The 13,391-nt window shown below is 33.8% G+C and overlaps 2 protein-coding genes across 6 annotated transcripts; one reads left to right on the top strand and one right to left on the bottom strand.

Annotated features, from left to right (window-relative positions):
• Nucleotides 1-1,440: 1,440 nt before the first annotated feature.
• LOC139893871 (uncharacterized) lies at nt 1,441-5,513 on the bottom strand. Of its 5 annotated transcripts, none has more exons than XM_071877058.1 (4): nt 2,980-5,513; nt 2,648-2,726; nt 2,494-2,567; nt 1,441-1,837 (listed from the first exon to the last, which is right to left on the bottom strand). In XM_071877058.1, the coding sequence occupies exon 1, from the start codon at nt 5,390-5,392 to the stop codon at nt 3,008-3,010; it is 2,385 nt and encodes a 794-aa protein (XP_071733159.1). In that variant the 5' UTR covers nt 5,393-5,513; the 3' UTR covers nt 1,441-1,837; nt 2,494-2,567; nt 2,648-2,726; nt 2,980-3,007. The 5 variants fall into 5 exon arrangements, with proteins under 5 accessions (XP_071733159.1, XP_071733161.1, XP_071733162.1 ...); XM_071877060.1 differs by having other exon boundaries at nt 2,648-2,719; XM_071877061.1 differs by lacking the exon at nt 2,648-2,726 and having other exon boundaries at nt 2,494-2,594.
• A 1,622-nt stretch (nt 5,514-7,135) lies between these two features.
• On the top strand, nt 7,136-8,853 carry LOC139893870 (pentatricopeptide repeat-containing protein At1g11630, mitochondrial-like). The gene has a single exon (XM_071877057.1). The coding sequence runs from the start codon at nt 7,261-7,263 to the stop codon at nt 8,497-8,499; it is 1,239 nt and encodes a 412-aa protein (XP_071733158.1). The 5' UTR covers nt 7,136-7,260; the 3' UTR covers nt 8,500-8,853.
• The last annotated feature ends 4,538 nt before the right edge of the window (nt 8,854-13,391 follow it).

The raw sequence follows: 13,391 nt of genomic DNA, 5'->3' as shown, positions 1-13,391 counted from the left end.
GGTCAACGTCGAAGAAGTTGTGGCCAATGATCATGGTGCGGGTCTAAAAAATATTATTGATTTCGCTCCTGTTGCGAATAAGTTTGTAAAGTCTATGGGGGGGGGGGAGGGGGGGAAATCGATGATTGAGGAGGTGGGGATTATGAAGCTCAATGTTTTGGTGTAACACCCTCGAATCGTGCCTAGGTGGATTTGACCTTTCCGCCCTTTAAGTGATTTTAAATACATTTTAATGTGATTTTAATTTATTACTTGTTAATATTTAATTGTTAGCTTAATGGGTTCGTTTTGTGACAAGGGTCACAAAACTTATTTGTTTATTAAATTTGGACCTCGTTAGGGCCGCCTAACGAGGTGCGTTTTATCTCTGAAAACGGTTAAATACCTTTTTTTTAGCAAAATAACGATAACATTAGAACGGATCTGAAGATCAACAAGTACAACCGTTACAAAAAAATCCAACAATAAGCCCTAGTCCAACAAAACTAACTAAACGAAACGGCTCACTAACAGGGTGAACAAACCCGTTTAATCTAGTAACCAATTAAAACCAAGGCTATAACTAGCGGAACTTAATGCTACACTAATAAAATAAAAAAAAACATAACAGCGGGTACCCGCCGTAAAATCACTGGAACAGTAACCGGAAAACAAATCCGGCCGCTAACATAACTACCAGTGACAATCTAGCCAAAAAGTGTCGATCGGAAAAAATAATCAAACACCGCCGGTAGCCACCTTCAAGCTACCGAAAACAGCTGGTCAACAAACCCATAACCAACAACTCCGGCGGACCCTCCAGCAAAAAACCCCAGCCGGAAAAGAAGAAACCGGCATCTAAGCCAAACAAGTCGCACTTCAAGAAAAAACGAACGAGACAAGAGGACCTACCAAGAGACAACCACGGAAAACAGAAAGCACATGTGCTTTCGCCGCCTGTCACCGAAAAAGCTCGCCGGAAGTTCACCGAGACTCGAAAGCCCAAGAAGAGAGACATGAAAGATAGATCTGAGGAGATCGAAGAAAAAGAAAAAAGAAAGGAGAACCTTCGGCCACCGGCGAGATACCGATGACCGGAGATAACCACGAATCAGTGAAAGCTACAAAACAAAAGTTGTTTCGTGGTACAGGCAAGTGAGAAAATAAAGGAGTAATATTTTCAAACAAATACTAGAGCAGAGACCCGTGGATTCACGGGATTTTAAAGGAAAAATTGTTAAATGATATGTTATAGTTGACAAATGTTATTTAATCAAAATGTGAATCTTATATAACCAACATGTAGATAAAATAGCATAATTCACCAAGTCGACAAAGAGAAAACAATAATGTTTTAGCGAATACTCAAAACAACCCAATAATTCTAATCGAAAACGTTGTACAATGAAACGTGTTCCGAATAAACAGACTATAAATAGTACTGTAGTACAATATGAGGGACTTTTGGTGGATTCTGATTTGTTAGGGTTGACAGCATAAGCAAAATGTGTAAAACAAAAGTAATACTAACCTTATGACATCATTATCATTATTAATTATTAACAGTATTAAAGATATAACTCTGTCTATATATTTTATAATACACCTATATGCATGTTGTTAAATTTACACATTACATTCTATGTATATGTACCCGCATATCATTACTTTCGTACATCTGCTTCTCGATACAGAATGCGCGTGTTTGCATATATTGATATTCCATCAAACACTTGATCGCCTGTGCCATTAAGTTCAACTGTCGCTGTTACCGCATTTTGCAACAAACTTCACATAAATTGGTGCGTCTCCATCACAAAATATTACCATGACTTTTAGGAGATCAGTTAGCATCACCCTGAAAACCAAATGGTTCCTCAAAGTGCATACTATAAATTCAATTATATGGTAATGCAGTGTATAAGATCCCTATGTCCCAATTTAATTGTAATTGTTCACAGACAAAAAACAGGCAATTTGGGAAATGTCTCCCTTCGTCCCAAAATTATTGTCCTACTCTGACTTTTTAAGTCTTTCATGTACAACTTCAACTTTAAATATCTTTGTTTGTGTTATATCATATTTGACGAAAGTTATACCAATGTAATCACATTGTAAAACCGGATCCATTCATATAACGTTCATCAAATATTATATAACACAATTTAAAATATTTAAAGTTGAAATTTTAAAAGAAAGACTTTAAAAAGTCAAACAAGACAATTATTTTGGGACGGAGGTTTTTTACTATAATTAATATACAGTTTTACCCCTTATTTTTATCTATTTTTTGTCTTGTATGCATACATTAACGATAACAATATAAAAGGACTTTAACTCATTATTATATTATATTTACAAAAGTGGACAATTAATTTGGTACAACACAAAAAGGAATAGCGGACAATAGAATTGGGACGAAGGGATTACTTTTTTAACTTCGAATAATTTTAAATTCAGTCTATAATTTGCAAATGCTAAAAACTCGAACACGATGTAATACATCACACCTACCTTAAGATTGAGCTCCTTTCAACAGCTTTGGTGTTGAGAACTCCTGCATACCAACTCCGTACAGATCAAAACACCTGCACTATCAGTCAGGATATAACTAACTGATATTGTAAGTGAGACAAACATAAAAAGCAAAAGCAGTTAAAAATAATACCTTAACCTTTGGAATTCAGTCAGTTTATCACAATCTGAGAATATTCAGGCAATAGCATTCATCTTGATGCACCTTATTCCTATGCCAAAGTTTATTTCTTTTAGCAAATAGTGAAATAGTGTACTCGAACAAGTAAAGTATAAAACCATGTACTTCATATAATATAATAAGGTTTTCCCAGTTCGGGTTACCAGGTGAGCGAGTATTTTTACTCTGGTGTACGCGGTCTAACCAGATTAATCCGTGACAGTGTATAATGTACAATTCCAAGAAAATTTATTAAACCATGTACCAACATTTAAAAAAAAAAAAAAAAAAAACCTTATGCATACCATGATTGCACGTGTATGAGGTACAATATTAACGCCTAAAGTTGCCTTTCTTCACCTTCACCGACAAAAAATCAATCCAAGTTCCTGAATTTGGTTCCATACCCTTTGATACCATCTCATTAATAAGTGTTTCAGCCTCATCTAAATGCCCCTGAGAATAATATCCACACGCAAGCGCAGTATATGTCACCGTATTTGGTTGAAGACCCCTATCAATCATCTCATCAAACAGCAAAACGGCATCATGTAAATTATCTAATTTACAATGCCTATCAATCATAACGGTGTAACATATAACATCACGAGTTAACCCCGTTTCTTCAATTTCACTGCAAATTCTCAACATATCCTCCTTTCGACAGTCACCGTTAAGCAAAACCGTATAGGTAATAATATCAGGTTTTATGCCCCTGTTTTTCATATCGTTAAAAAGACAATAAGCTTCCTTCAAACAATTAACCCTACAATAACCATTTATCATCATCGTGTATGTAACCGCATCAGGTATTAACCCTTTTTCTATCATTTTCTCAAAAACCCACATAGCCATTTTCATATTCTTAACACGAGTATACGCGGATATGAGTTCACTGTATAGCATCTTACACGGGTCATTATTTGATGCCTCGAGAGCTTGAAATAGTTCAAGAGCTTTTTTCGTATCACCTTTTGCACAAAGGCAACTTAACAGTTTTAAGCAAGATGAACGTTTTACGACGAGCCCTGGTTCAGACAACCAAATTTCAAAAGCATTTTCAGCATCGTTTACTTCACAATAACCGTTCATCATTGCAGCGTAATGATCCAATGTTTTCAGTTGCAAACTATTAAAAAAGTGTTCGGCTTCTTTCACTTTTCCTCCCTTACATAACCCCTCAATGACCACACTATGTGTAACACTCGTGGGTTCTAAACCTTGGGCCCGCATCTCATTTAGAAGCCCGACTGTCTCGTCAAAAAGCCCACATCTTGAAAACCCGCCCGCAAGCACATCAAAAGTGATAACATCGGGTTTCACACCATTAACCTTCATCTCTTCAAAAAGATCAAACGCGTTCCACGTTTCACCCAAAATAACATATCCGTTGATCAAAGTGGTATAATGCATAACATCAGGATCCATTTTCTTACGTTTCATCTCATTCAACAACGCCATTGCCTCATCCATTTTCCCTAATTTACATAAAGCATCAATCGCAATATTAAACGATACTTCATCAAGAAAATGTCCCGCTTCTAAAAAATCCATGAATTGGTCTACAGCTTCAACTAACATACCCAAATGACACAAACATTGCATGATTGCACTCAAAATTTTACAATCAGTTTTAATACCCGTCGACTTCATTTCATTATGAAGAGCTAACGCCGTAAGAATATTCCCTTTTTGGCAATACCCTTGAATTAGCGTGCAATAACAAACCACATCAGGTACAATTCCCGCGTTCTTCATATCAAGAAAGACACTTTCTGCATCTTGCAGCCTTAAATCTTTCACATAACGTCTAATAATAGAAATATAAGCATAAAGATTAACCTGCACATTTGAATTCCGCAAACTTTTAACTAACTCAAAACCAAGATCAGGCTTCCCATTTGAACAAAGCCCGTCGATATAAGTACCGTAAGTAAAATCATTAGGTTCAACTCCAGCCTCCTTCATTTCTCTAAAAACATCCAAACTTTCATTCAAACAACCCTTCCTACAAAGCCCTTTAATTAAAATCCCATACGTATACACATTCGGAACCAAACCTTTCCTCTTTAATTGCATATAAACCGACTCAAACATATCCAACTTACCAAACGAAATCATTTGATTCAACAAATAATTACACGTATTCGTAGAAAACAAAAGTCCACTCCTTTTTATCTTAAATAAACAATCTACACCCTCATCAAATCTCCCAACACTTGCATACACCTTAACCAATATAAAAACTGCTTTTACTAAATTTCGATTATCATCAACCTTAATCTCCTCAATCAACACTTCTAACAAATCCGAAATATCGAAATTAAAAACCAAACCATTACTATTTTTCACAACAACATCCATAAACATATAATATAACCTAATATCCATACCCCATTTACACAAAAACCTAATAACTGCCATGTAAGTTACAACATCATGATTAAAGTTTGAATCTTTTAACTGGGTAATGAATGATAATGCAATATTGGGTTGATTCTTGAACTTATGTAAGGTTTCAAGAACTGTAAACTTGTTGGGTTGATTAATAGGATGACAGAGTAAATGGGTATTATTGTTTTCATCAGAAGAAGATGAGTCTGATGATATATCAGAGATATTTATATGGGCAAGTGATGATATATAACGACAATTGAAGGGATACAGAATATATAAATTACGGTAAGATGTTAATAACCTGATAAAAGAAGGCTGCATAGGGTTTAAGGTCAAGTCTTCTCGATGGTCATGATATGCGGCAGCGCGGGTTGCAGCGGCGGTGTGGAGGGAGAAGGGGGGTGAGGGTTTAAGGGTTGTTTATTTGTTTACTTAAATTAAATTGAATTTCGCCAAAAATAATACTCAAGGAAAATTTTTAACCGAATCATAGAGTTTTAAAGCGGTTATATACTTATTTTAGACTTGTGTTAACCGAGTCTCAAAAGATTGGCGTTAGCCACCCTGAACCTTTTGACGAAAAGTAACGCCGATTAACGCATCGTTAGTCCCTCACGCATGTTAACGTTAGTCATATATTGACGAAAAATGATGGGTTCGTGACTGTTCTTTTGGCCAATCAGGATTGAACACACATATTTATATATTATTGAAATAGATTTGAGTTTGTTTTTTCTTTTTTTTCTTTCTTCTTTTTTTTTTTTTTTTGGAATTTTTTGAAAAAGTAGGTAGACTTTTATTATCACAAACATAATTACAAAGGAGCTCCAAAATTAGAAGCAAATTCACAAGAAGATGCTATGATAGCATCGTTACATAATCTCAAGTCTCAAAATTTTACAATTAAACTAAATAACACGAAGGATTATTGTACCAAGTATATGTCAATCGATAGCTTTCCCTCTAATCCTCTTCGCAATCCATTCAAAAGTTTTCATTTGAATCTCGATCAAAGCATTCGGGGTGCTCCAACACTTGTTCTTGAAAATTGCTGAGTTACGGTTCTTCCATATAAGATAGCAAGTTGCCGAAATGACCCCTTGCCAATATGTTTTCCGGAATCTGAGTTGCGAGATCCGAGTTTGTTTTTTTTTTTTTTTTTTTTTTAAATTAGGGGTTGACATCTGCTGGAATGAAGATGAATATGAGATATTGGTTAAAGAAAGAGGATGAATAAGAGATTTATGTTAAATGGTTAAAAGTTCATCTTTTTACTTTTATAATTTTATCTTTTATTTTCTATTTTTTTTATTAATTATTTTCTTATATGTCTTTAAAATTTTTCGTAAATCTAACCCCGCTCAAATAAACCTCCATTGTCATCGTCAACCACCACCATCACCAAAATCATATTAAGAAAGTTAGCTAACGAATATGTTATTATACCCCATCTAAATTGGTGTGAACTTTGATATCAAATTTATAAAATTATGAGTTTCAAATGGATTACATTGTCATGATTTTCTAGATATATTAAGGTGCTGGATGTGATTAAATTGTTGATGTCAAATAATGTTCAATAGATTGAGCTTGCTAGTATAAAAACCAGGTATAAATTCTTCAAGATTCTATCTAAATTATAACAAAGATTCTATCTAAATTATATATGGTCATGGAGATGTTTATTGTATATAATGTTTCATATATTGTACATATACTCATTGAGGTGTTTTACCATAAAATTGTACATAATGCTTCAAATATTGTACATATGGTAAAAGAGTGTTTTATCATAACGTTGTACATAATGTTTCAAATATTATACAATGAACATGTTAATTTATTTATTAAATATAATTAATTATTTTAATGACATCATCATGATGGGTTTAGAAAATTTATTTTATTTTATTTAGTTTTTTTGAGCTTGAATAATTCTTATTTTTGACATAATCATTTTAAAAATTTATATGATATAGATATAGATATTGATATTAAATTAAAGTTATTGTTGATTATTTGAATTAAATGATAGAAAGAGTTTGTCACTCGGTTATTGGAAGTGTATTGTGATAGTGCCGCTACCGTTTTAGGGTTCTAAAATCTTGAAAAAAACCCCAACACACAGACTCAACTTCCTTTTATTTGCATCGTCTTCTTCTTCTTCTTTCCCAAATCATTCACATAAAATGACGATGGCAGCGTACATTTCTAGAATTACCAGATTTTCAATCTCCCAACAAACCCCAATACGAACCTTTTCATCATCATCATCATCATCATCATCTTCTTCTTCTTCTTCTACACCTTTCCCATCATTTCGCGCTTTGAAATCTGCAATCAAATCAGAACAAGACCCAATCAAGGTCGCCAATTTATTCGAATCATCAATTTCAATACCCCCTTTCAGACGCTACAGACCCTTATTCACTCTCTCTGTTCACAAACTGTCTCGATCCAAACGATTTGACCTAATTGACCGCATATTAACCAGTTCAATCACTAATTCCCCTGAGTCCCAGCTTGCCTCTGAAGGGTTCTGGCTACGGATTGTGATGTTGTACTCACAAGCTGGTATGGTTGACAATGCACTCCAACTGTTCGATAAAATGCTTCAACGAGGTAAATGTAGTGTAACTGAAAAATCACTTTGTGGGGTACTTTCTGTGATGCTAGATAACAAGATTTATGATGATAAGTTTAGTCAGAGGTTCGAGGAGTTTGTGAAAAAGACCGGTGTTTCGCCTGGTGTTAAGTCGTTTAATTTGTTGATTAAAGGTTATTGTAAAGGTGGTCGTCTCGATGAGGCTCAAGCTCTGGTTACGAAGTTGGAAAATAAAGGTAATGTGAAACCTGATATCGATTCTTATAATGTATTGTTGGGAGCTTACTTGGATAATGGGAAAAAGACTGCTTTTGATATGGTTGTGAAACAGATTAATGAGAAAGGTTTGGAACCTAATTTGATTACTTATAATCATAGAATATTGAGGTTTTGTAAGAACAAAGAATGTGTTAGGGCTAAGAAGTTGTTGGATGAAATGATATCGAAAGGTGTGGAGCCCGATTCTTCTAGTTATAATCAGATAATTTTCGGTTTTTGTAAGGTCGGTGATTTGGACTCTGCAAGAAAGGTTTTGGAGAAAATGGTGAGTGATGGGTATGTAAAGGCGCCATCTTTTGGTTATTATACGTTGATGAAACATATGGTTGAGGAAGGAGAGTTTGATGGTGGATTGGAAATATGCAAGGATATTATTCAGAAGAAGTGGGTCCCTCCATTTGAAGCAACTAAGCTTCTGGTAAATGGGTTGGTGAAAGATTCGAAAGCTGACGTGGCAAAGGAAATTGTGGGTAACTTCAAGAAGCAGCTCAGGGGGTCTGCTTTACAATCATGGGGAAAGATTGAAGCTGACCTTGCTATATGAATGAATTTGATTTGTTTCCTGGTAGCAGAAATCGGATTTCATAAAGTATGATTGAATGCAAAAGGTATGCTAAAGACTTGTTTAGGATTTCTACTTGTTAAAGTGCAGCATTTCTATTAGTGGCTAAAGTTTTATTTTAGAGTGATTTCATTTCATTATAAGGTTTTTGTACCTTTTCGATCTATTCTAGTTTTGCTTATACTAGCATTATCATCATTATAGTTTTTGATCAATAGACTGATGTCTTTAGCTGTGGTTTCTTGCTAATAAATAGGTAATGTGATATTACCACAAGTTAATACATCACTCTGCACTTTTGTTCATGCATCGTGATTTGTTTTTTCTCGCATATTATATTAGTGATGACTTTGAATATCATTCGACTTTATTGCTAGAGGTTAACATTTTAACATTGAATTATCAACTACTTCTTCATTTTGTTATTATTGGTTATCAAGATTCTCGAGTTCTTGCTATGGTAGATCATATGCAAATTCACAAAATTTTGTATGAATTTTTTAGTTAATATATATATTTCTCTGTTGATGTCATCTAATTGGCAGGTTTCCTTTGCACAAGAGTTTATGATTATTCACCATGATGTCTTTTTACTCCAACTAGTTACCATACTTGTTGATCCGTGATTTTCGCCGTCATCAAATAGATGATACACAAACAAGGATGTAAATGAATATAAATATATACAGTAAATCGTAAATTTGATGACAAGTGGGTCAATCTGGTCCATAATGTTTATATAGTAAATTTGAGTATAAGTGATTGCTGTGGAACAATATGGCCTCACCAAATGCAGTGAAATGATTTCTTGGTAGCTATGACTTTTCTGGCCCTAATGGAGAAGTGAAAGTCTATTGTTTGTGAAATCTGTTTGAGGCTTTTGGTTGGGGTCAATTTAATAAGCCAACAAACCGAAGAGCAACTTTTTTTCGCTTCTTTCAGAAAGATTGATCTCATTTGTGCCCAACGTCTGAATGGTTCGAAATTTTAAACTGTTGTCGGCAGTGTTTGTCGTGGACGCCCCCCGTTCTTCGTTTTGCGGCTATATTGGAGTGACTACAAAACCAAGCATACCCAAGATGGTGAACCGGAAACAAACTTTCGTTGTCATTACCGGACATTGTGGTAGAAAGTAGGTACGAAATTGTATTCTGAACATGGATTGCTCCATTTGATTAAGCGTAGAATGGTTAGGCCCACACTTGAGTGCTACATGTAGGTAAATTTGGTGTGAGATCACTTGTTAGCACTCCGATAATTGTGCAAACCCTGACCAAGACCGAATATATTTGCGGTGGCGATTAACAAATGATAAGCACTGGTACAAATGATAAGGACTGTAAAACTTCCGATAAGGACTAGTACACATGACCAAGACCGAATATATCTGTGGTGGCGATTAACAAATGATAAGGACTCTGTAAAACTTCCGATCGAGGAATTATATTGACAGAGTATGTGTGTAATAATGTGATTTACTTCCGATCGAGGAATTATATTGACAGAGTATGTGTGTATTAATGTGATTGAAAATGTAAGAATGTGTAAGATGTTGAATGACTAGTACAAGGATGCTATTCCTAGGCAAGTACTAGGGTATAGTACTTGTTGTGACCTCATAGGCTTGACCATTAGGAATTGAGCACAAACCCTTTAGGGTTGACGTGTAAGGCTTACGTGGCACTTTCATGAGTACACACTGCGGAATGTACATGGCTCACGCAGTCATGTGTAACACCGCCTTGCAGATTGGTCGGCTTGCTCATGATGTTTGCAAGCCGTCTCATGCAACCGTTATTGTATAGACATAAATCAGATATGATTTGTATGGCGTATCTTTAACCAACAAAATATCATATACCCATTCAGTTTACATCAACGGGATGCTACTCGACCTGGTTATTCACAACAAGTTTGTTTGGGTAAACAGTAGTACCCGGTGAAATATATTAGACTCAAAAAATATTTACAAGAAAACTGAAAAACAGGGCAAGAGACATGCCTCAAAACCCAACAAACCAAAGCTAACACAAACGAAAGGCAACAAGAACCATAACAAACTATAACTGGACACTACAAGCTACATAAACTTCCACAGTAGTATTCTTCCACTTCAAGTCTTCAGCTTGAGTCGTACAATGAATAATTAACATCACACAACTTTTCCTTTGTCCTAGTCTGCTTCTTAAACATTCTAGAATTGTGTTCCTACCAAAGAAAATAAATAGAAGCGGTTTGAATTTGGCTTCCCTTCTTGATCTCGTTCCACACCTGGTGTGTAAATGGGCAAGTAAAAAACATGGTCATGAATATCAAACATGCACGATGAACATTATCACGTGTTTTCAAATTTTCTCCCATGAAAAGCCAAACTATGAACGAGTGAGAAGGAATACATTGTGGAAACCAAACCAACTCCCCTTGAGATCGACTTACGTCTTCTTCAAATATCCTTTCTAAATGTCCAATTAAACGACCACTAACAGACCTAAACCACCGCCTGTCAACCGATCGAAACCACCTTTTCTTTACAACTTTTTCCCCCCTTCTCTTTACAACTTTTTTCAACTCCCTTTTTCATTTCGTTATATTTTAAACGTCCAAAAAAACGATCGCTAACCGATCAAGACCACTGATCGTTAACCAACTGAAACCACCGAGCAACGAAGCGCATATTTGCTTTCCTCATTATTATTATTATTGTTATTGTTTTAAAGTTTGAATAATGACTACGCAATCAATATGCAATTTCAAATAATATATTCTTAATTTTAAATAGTTGTTATGAAATTTTAAATAATGGTTATGCAATATTGAATTATGCTCATGCAATTTTGAATAATGGTTATGCAATTCAAATAAAGATTATCTAATTTTGATAATGACTACACAAAATTTCGAATAATGATGATGCAATTTCAAATTATGTCATAATTTAAAATTGCACATTAAAATTTCATTGTCATTATTTGATTGTATATACTATTTTAAAGTAGGGAATGTATATATAGAGTAAATGAACATTAAAAGAATAAATATTTCAGCATGATAATCGGAAATGAATAACGCGGCATTTTTTTTTCTTTTTTGATGGGAAAAGCAATAGTAATGAAAAAATGGTGATGATCTTGTACACAATCAAATTTTAGCCATAAACAAACAAACATGCTTTAAAGCGTTGTATGTTACATCATCACAAAACATGTTTATTGTATATAAATGAAATTTAGTTACGTACGAATCACTTTTCTTGATGAAGAAAAATAATACTCCGTAACATTAGAACGAATCAAAAGATAAACAAGTACAATCGATACAACTATAAATCAAATAAACAAGCTATAGCTAAATATAACGTAAACAAAATGAGAGTGAAACGAACATTACGCTAGTTACGCTAGATATAAAAATTGACTAGTGCAATAACAACAAAAATATCACTAAACTGGCTACAATTAAAACTAGTTCATGACCCGTGAATACACGGGTTTAATAAATAAATAAATTTTAATTGTCAAAAAGTAATAAAAGGTTAGTTATAAGTTTTATATTTAAATAGACCTTTTACACAACTTAGTTATACTATACTCCGTTATATTATACTATGTATTTTAGTAGTATAGTATGAGAATTTAAATAAATACCTACATAAAAGTCATAAATCTAAGATGTATCAAAACTAAATATTAATAACTATCTCCATTTAAAAAAAAAAAAAAAAGAAGAAGCTTATTTGCATGTTTACGATCTAGGAACAATATATTTATATTTAATAGATTGAACCTAGGGATGGCAATGGATCGGATATGGATCGGGTGACGTCGTATCCATATCCATATCCATTTAGTTTTTGTTCATCCATATCCATATCCATATCCATTTAATTTCAGTTCATCCATCCATATTCATATCCAATGGATTAAACGGGTTAATGGATATCCATTGGATATTCAAAAAAAGTTATAATATTTTCGAAAATGCGATGAAAACAAAGACGTAATATAACAAAAATAAATATAACATGACAACTGAAATCTATCCACAGAAACATGTAACGTTTGTCGAAAATCGAACACACTTTGTTGAATACACTATCAAACATATATTATGACAAATTATATGTGTAATTTGTATGTTTATTTTGTTATATATACGTGTTTTATTATAATATACAATACTTTATTCATTATATAGTTGTAAGCAAAATGTATGTATAACGAAAAATACATTTGTAATAGTAAATGTGTATGTATATATCGATATTTATATATATATGCATATGTATTTCGGGTGTTAATGGATGTATCCATGGATGAAACTTTTCATCCATATCCATATCCATATCCATTTACGTTCATCCATATCCGTATCCATATCCATTTAGGTTCATCCATATCCATTAGAATCGGATGAATATCCACTGGATCGGGTGACCATTGCCATCCCTAATTGAACCTAACAATATATTTAATTATTTATATTTAATAGATTGAACCTATTACCTATCGCACAGAAAAAACTAAAAGAATCACATATAGTTATATGCAGCATCAGTAAAACAGTAGCAAAAAGTTACTTCTCTAATTTATAAATTCATCTTCAATGATGCTAAAGGCCATTGTTTTGAAATACCAAGTCTTTCATTGTCAAAAGTCCCTCTGTTTTTCCATATGTCGTACCCACAAACTACAAAATGTCACTATACATACCACTTAATTATCCGAAATGTAGTTTATAGTATATCCAAATCACTATATCATTATATAATAACACAAGCTAAGTGCACTAAACTATGCATTAATGAACTCGCAACAAATTGTCATTACCAACACTAACCAAGGACTACTATATGCTTATAAAGGTTACATCCAACA

This window comes from Rutidosis leptorrhynchoides, chromosome 2 (genome assembly GCF_046630445.1).
Source record: "Rutidosis leptorrhynchoides isolate AG116_Rl617_1_P2 chromosome 2, CSIRO_AGI_Rlap_v1, whole genome shotgun sequence".
In the NCBI taxonomy this organism is placed as follows: domain Eukaryota; kingdom Viridiplantae; phylum Streptophyta; class Magnoliopsida; order Asterales; family Asteraceae; genus Rutidosis; species Rutidosis leptorrhynchoides.
This window is presented reverse-complemented; position numbering and strand designations above follow the sequence as displayed.

What these genes read in the sequence shown, in the direction of transcription:
- LOC139893871 (XM_071877058.1), bottom strand. Translation starts at nt 5,392, where the DNA reads ATGCAGCCTTCTTTTATCAGGTTATTAACATCTTACCGTAATTTATAT.
- LOC139893870 (XM_071877057.1), top strand. Translation starts at nt 7,261, where the DNA reads ATGACGATGGCAGCGTACATTTCTAGAATTACCAGATTTTCAATCTCC.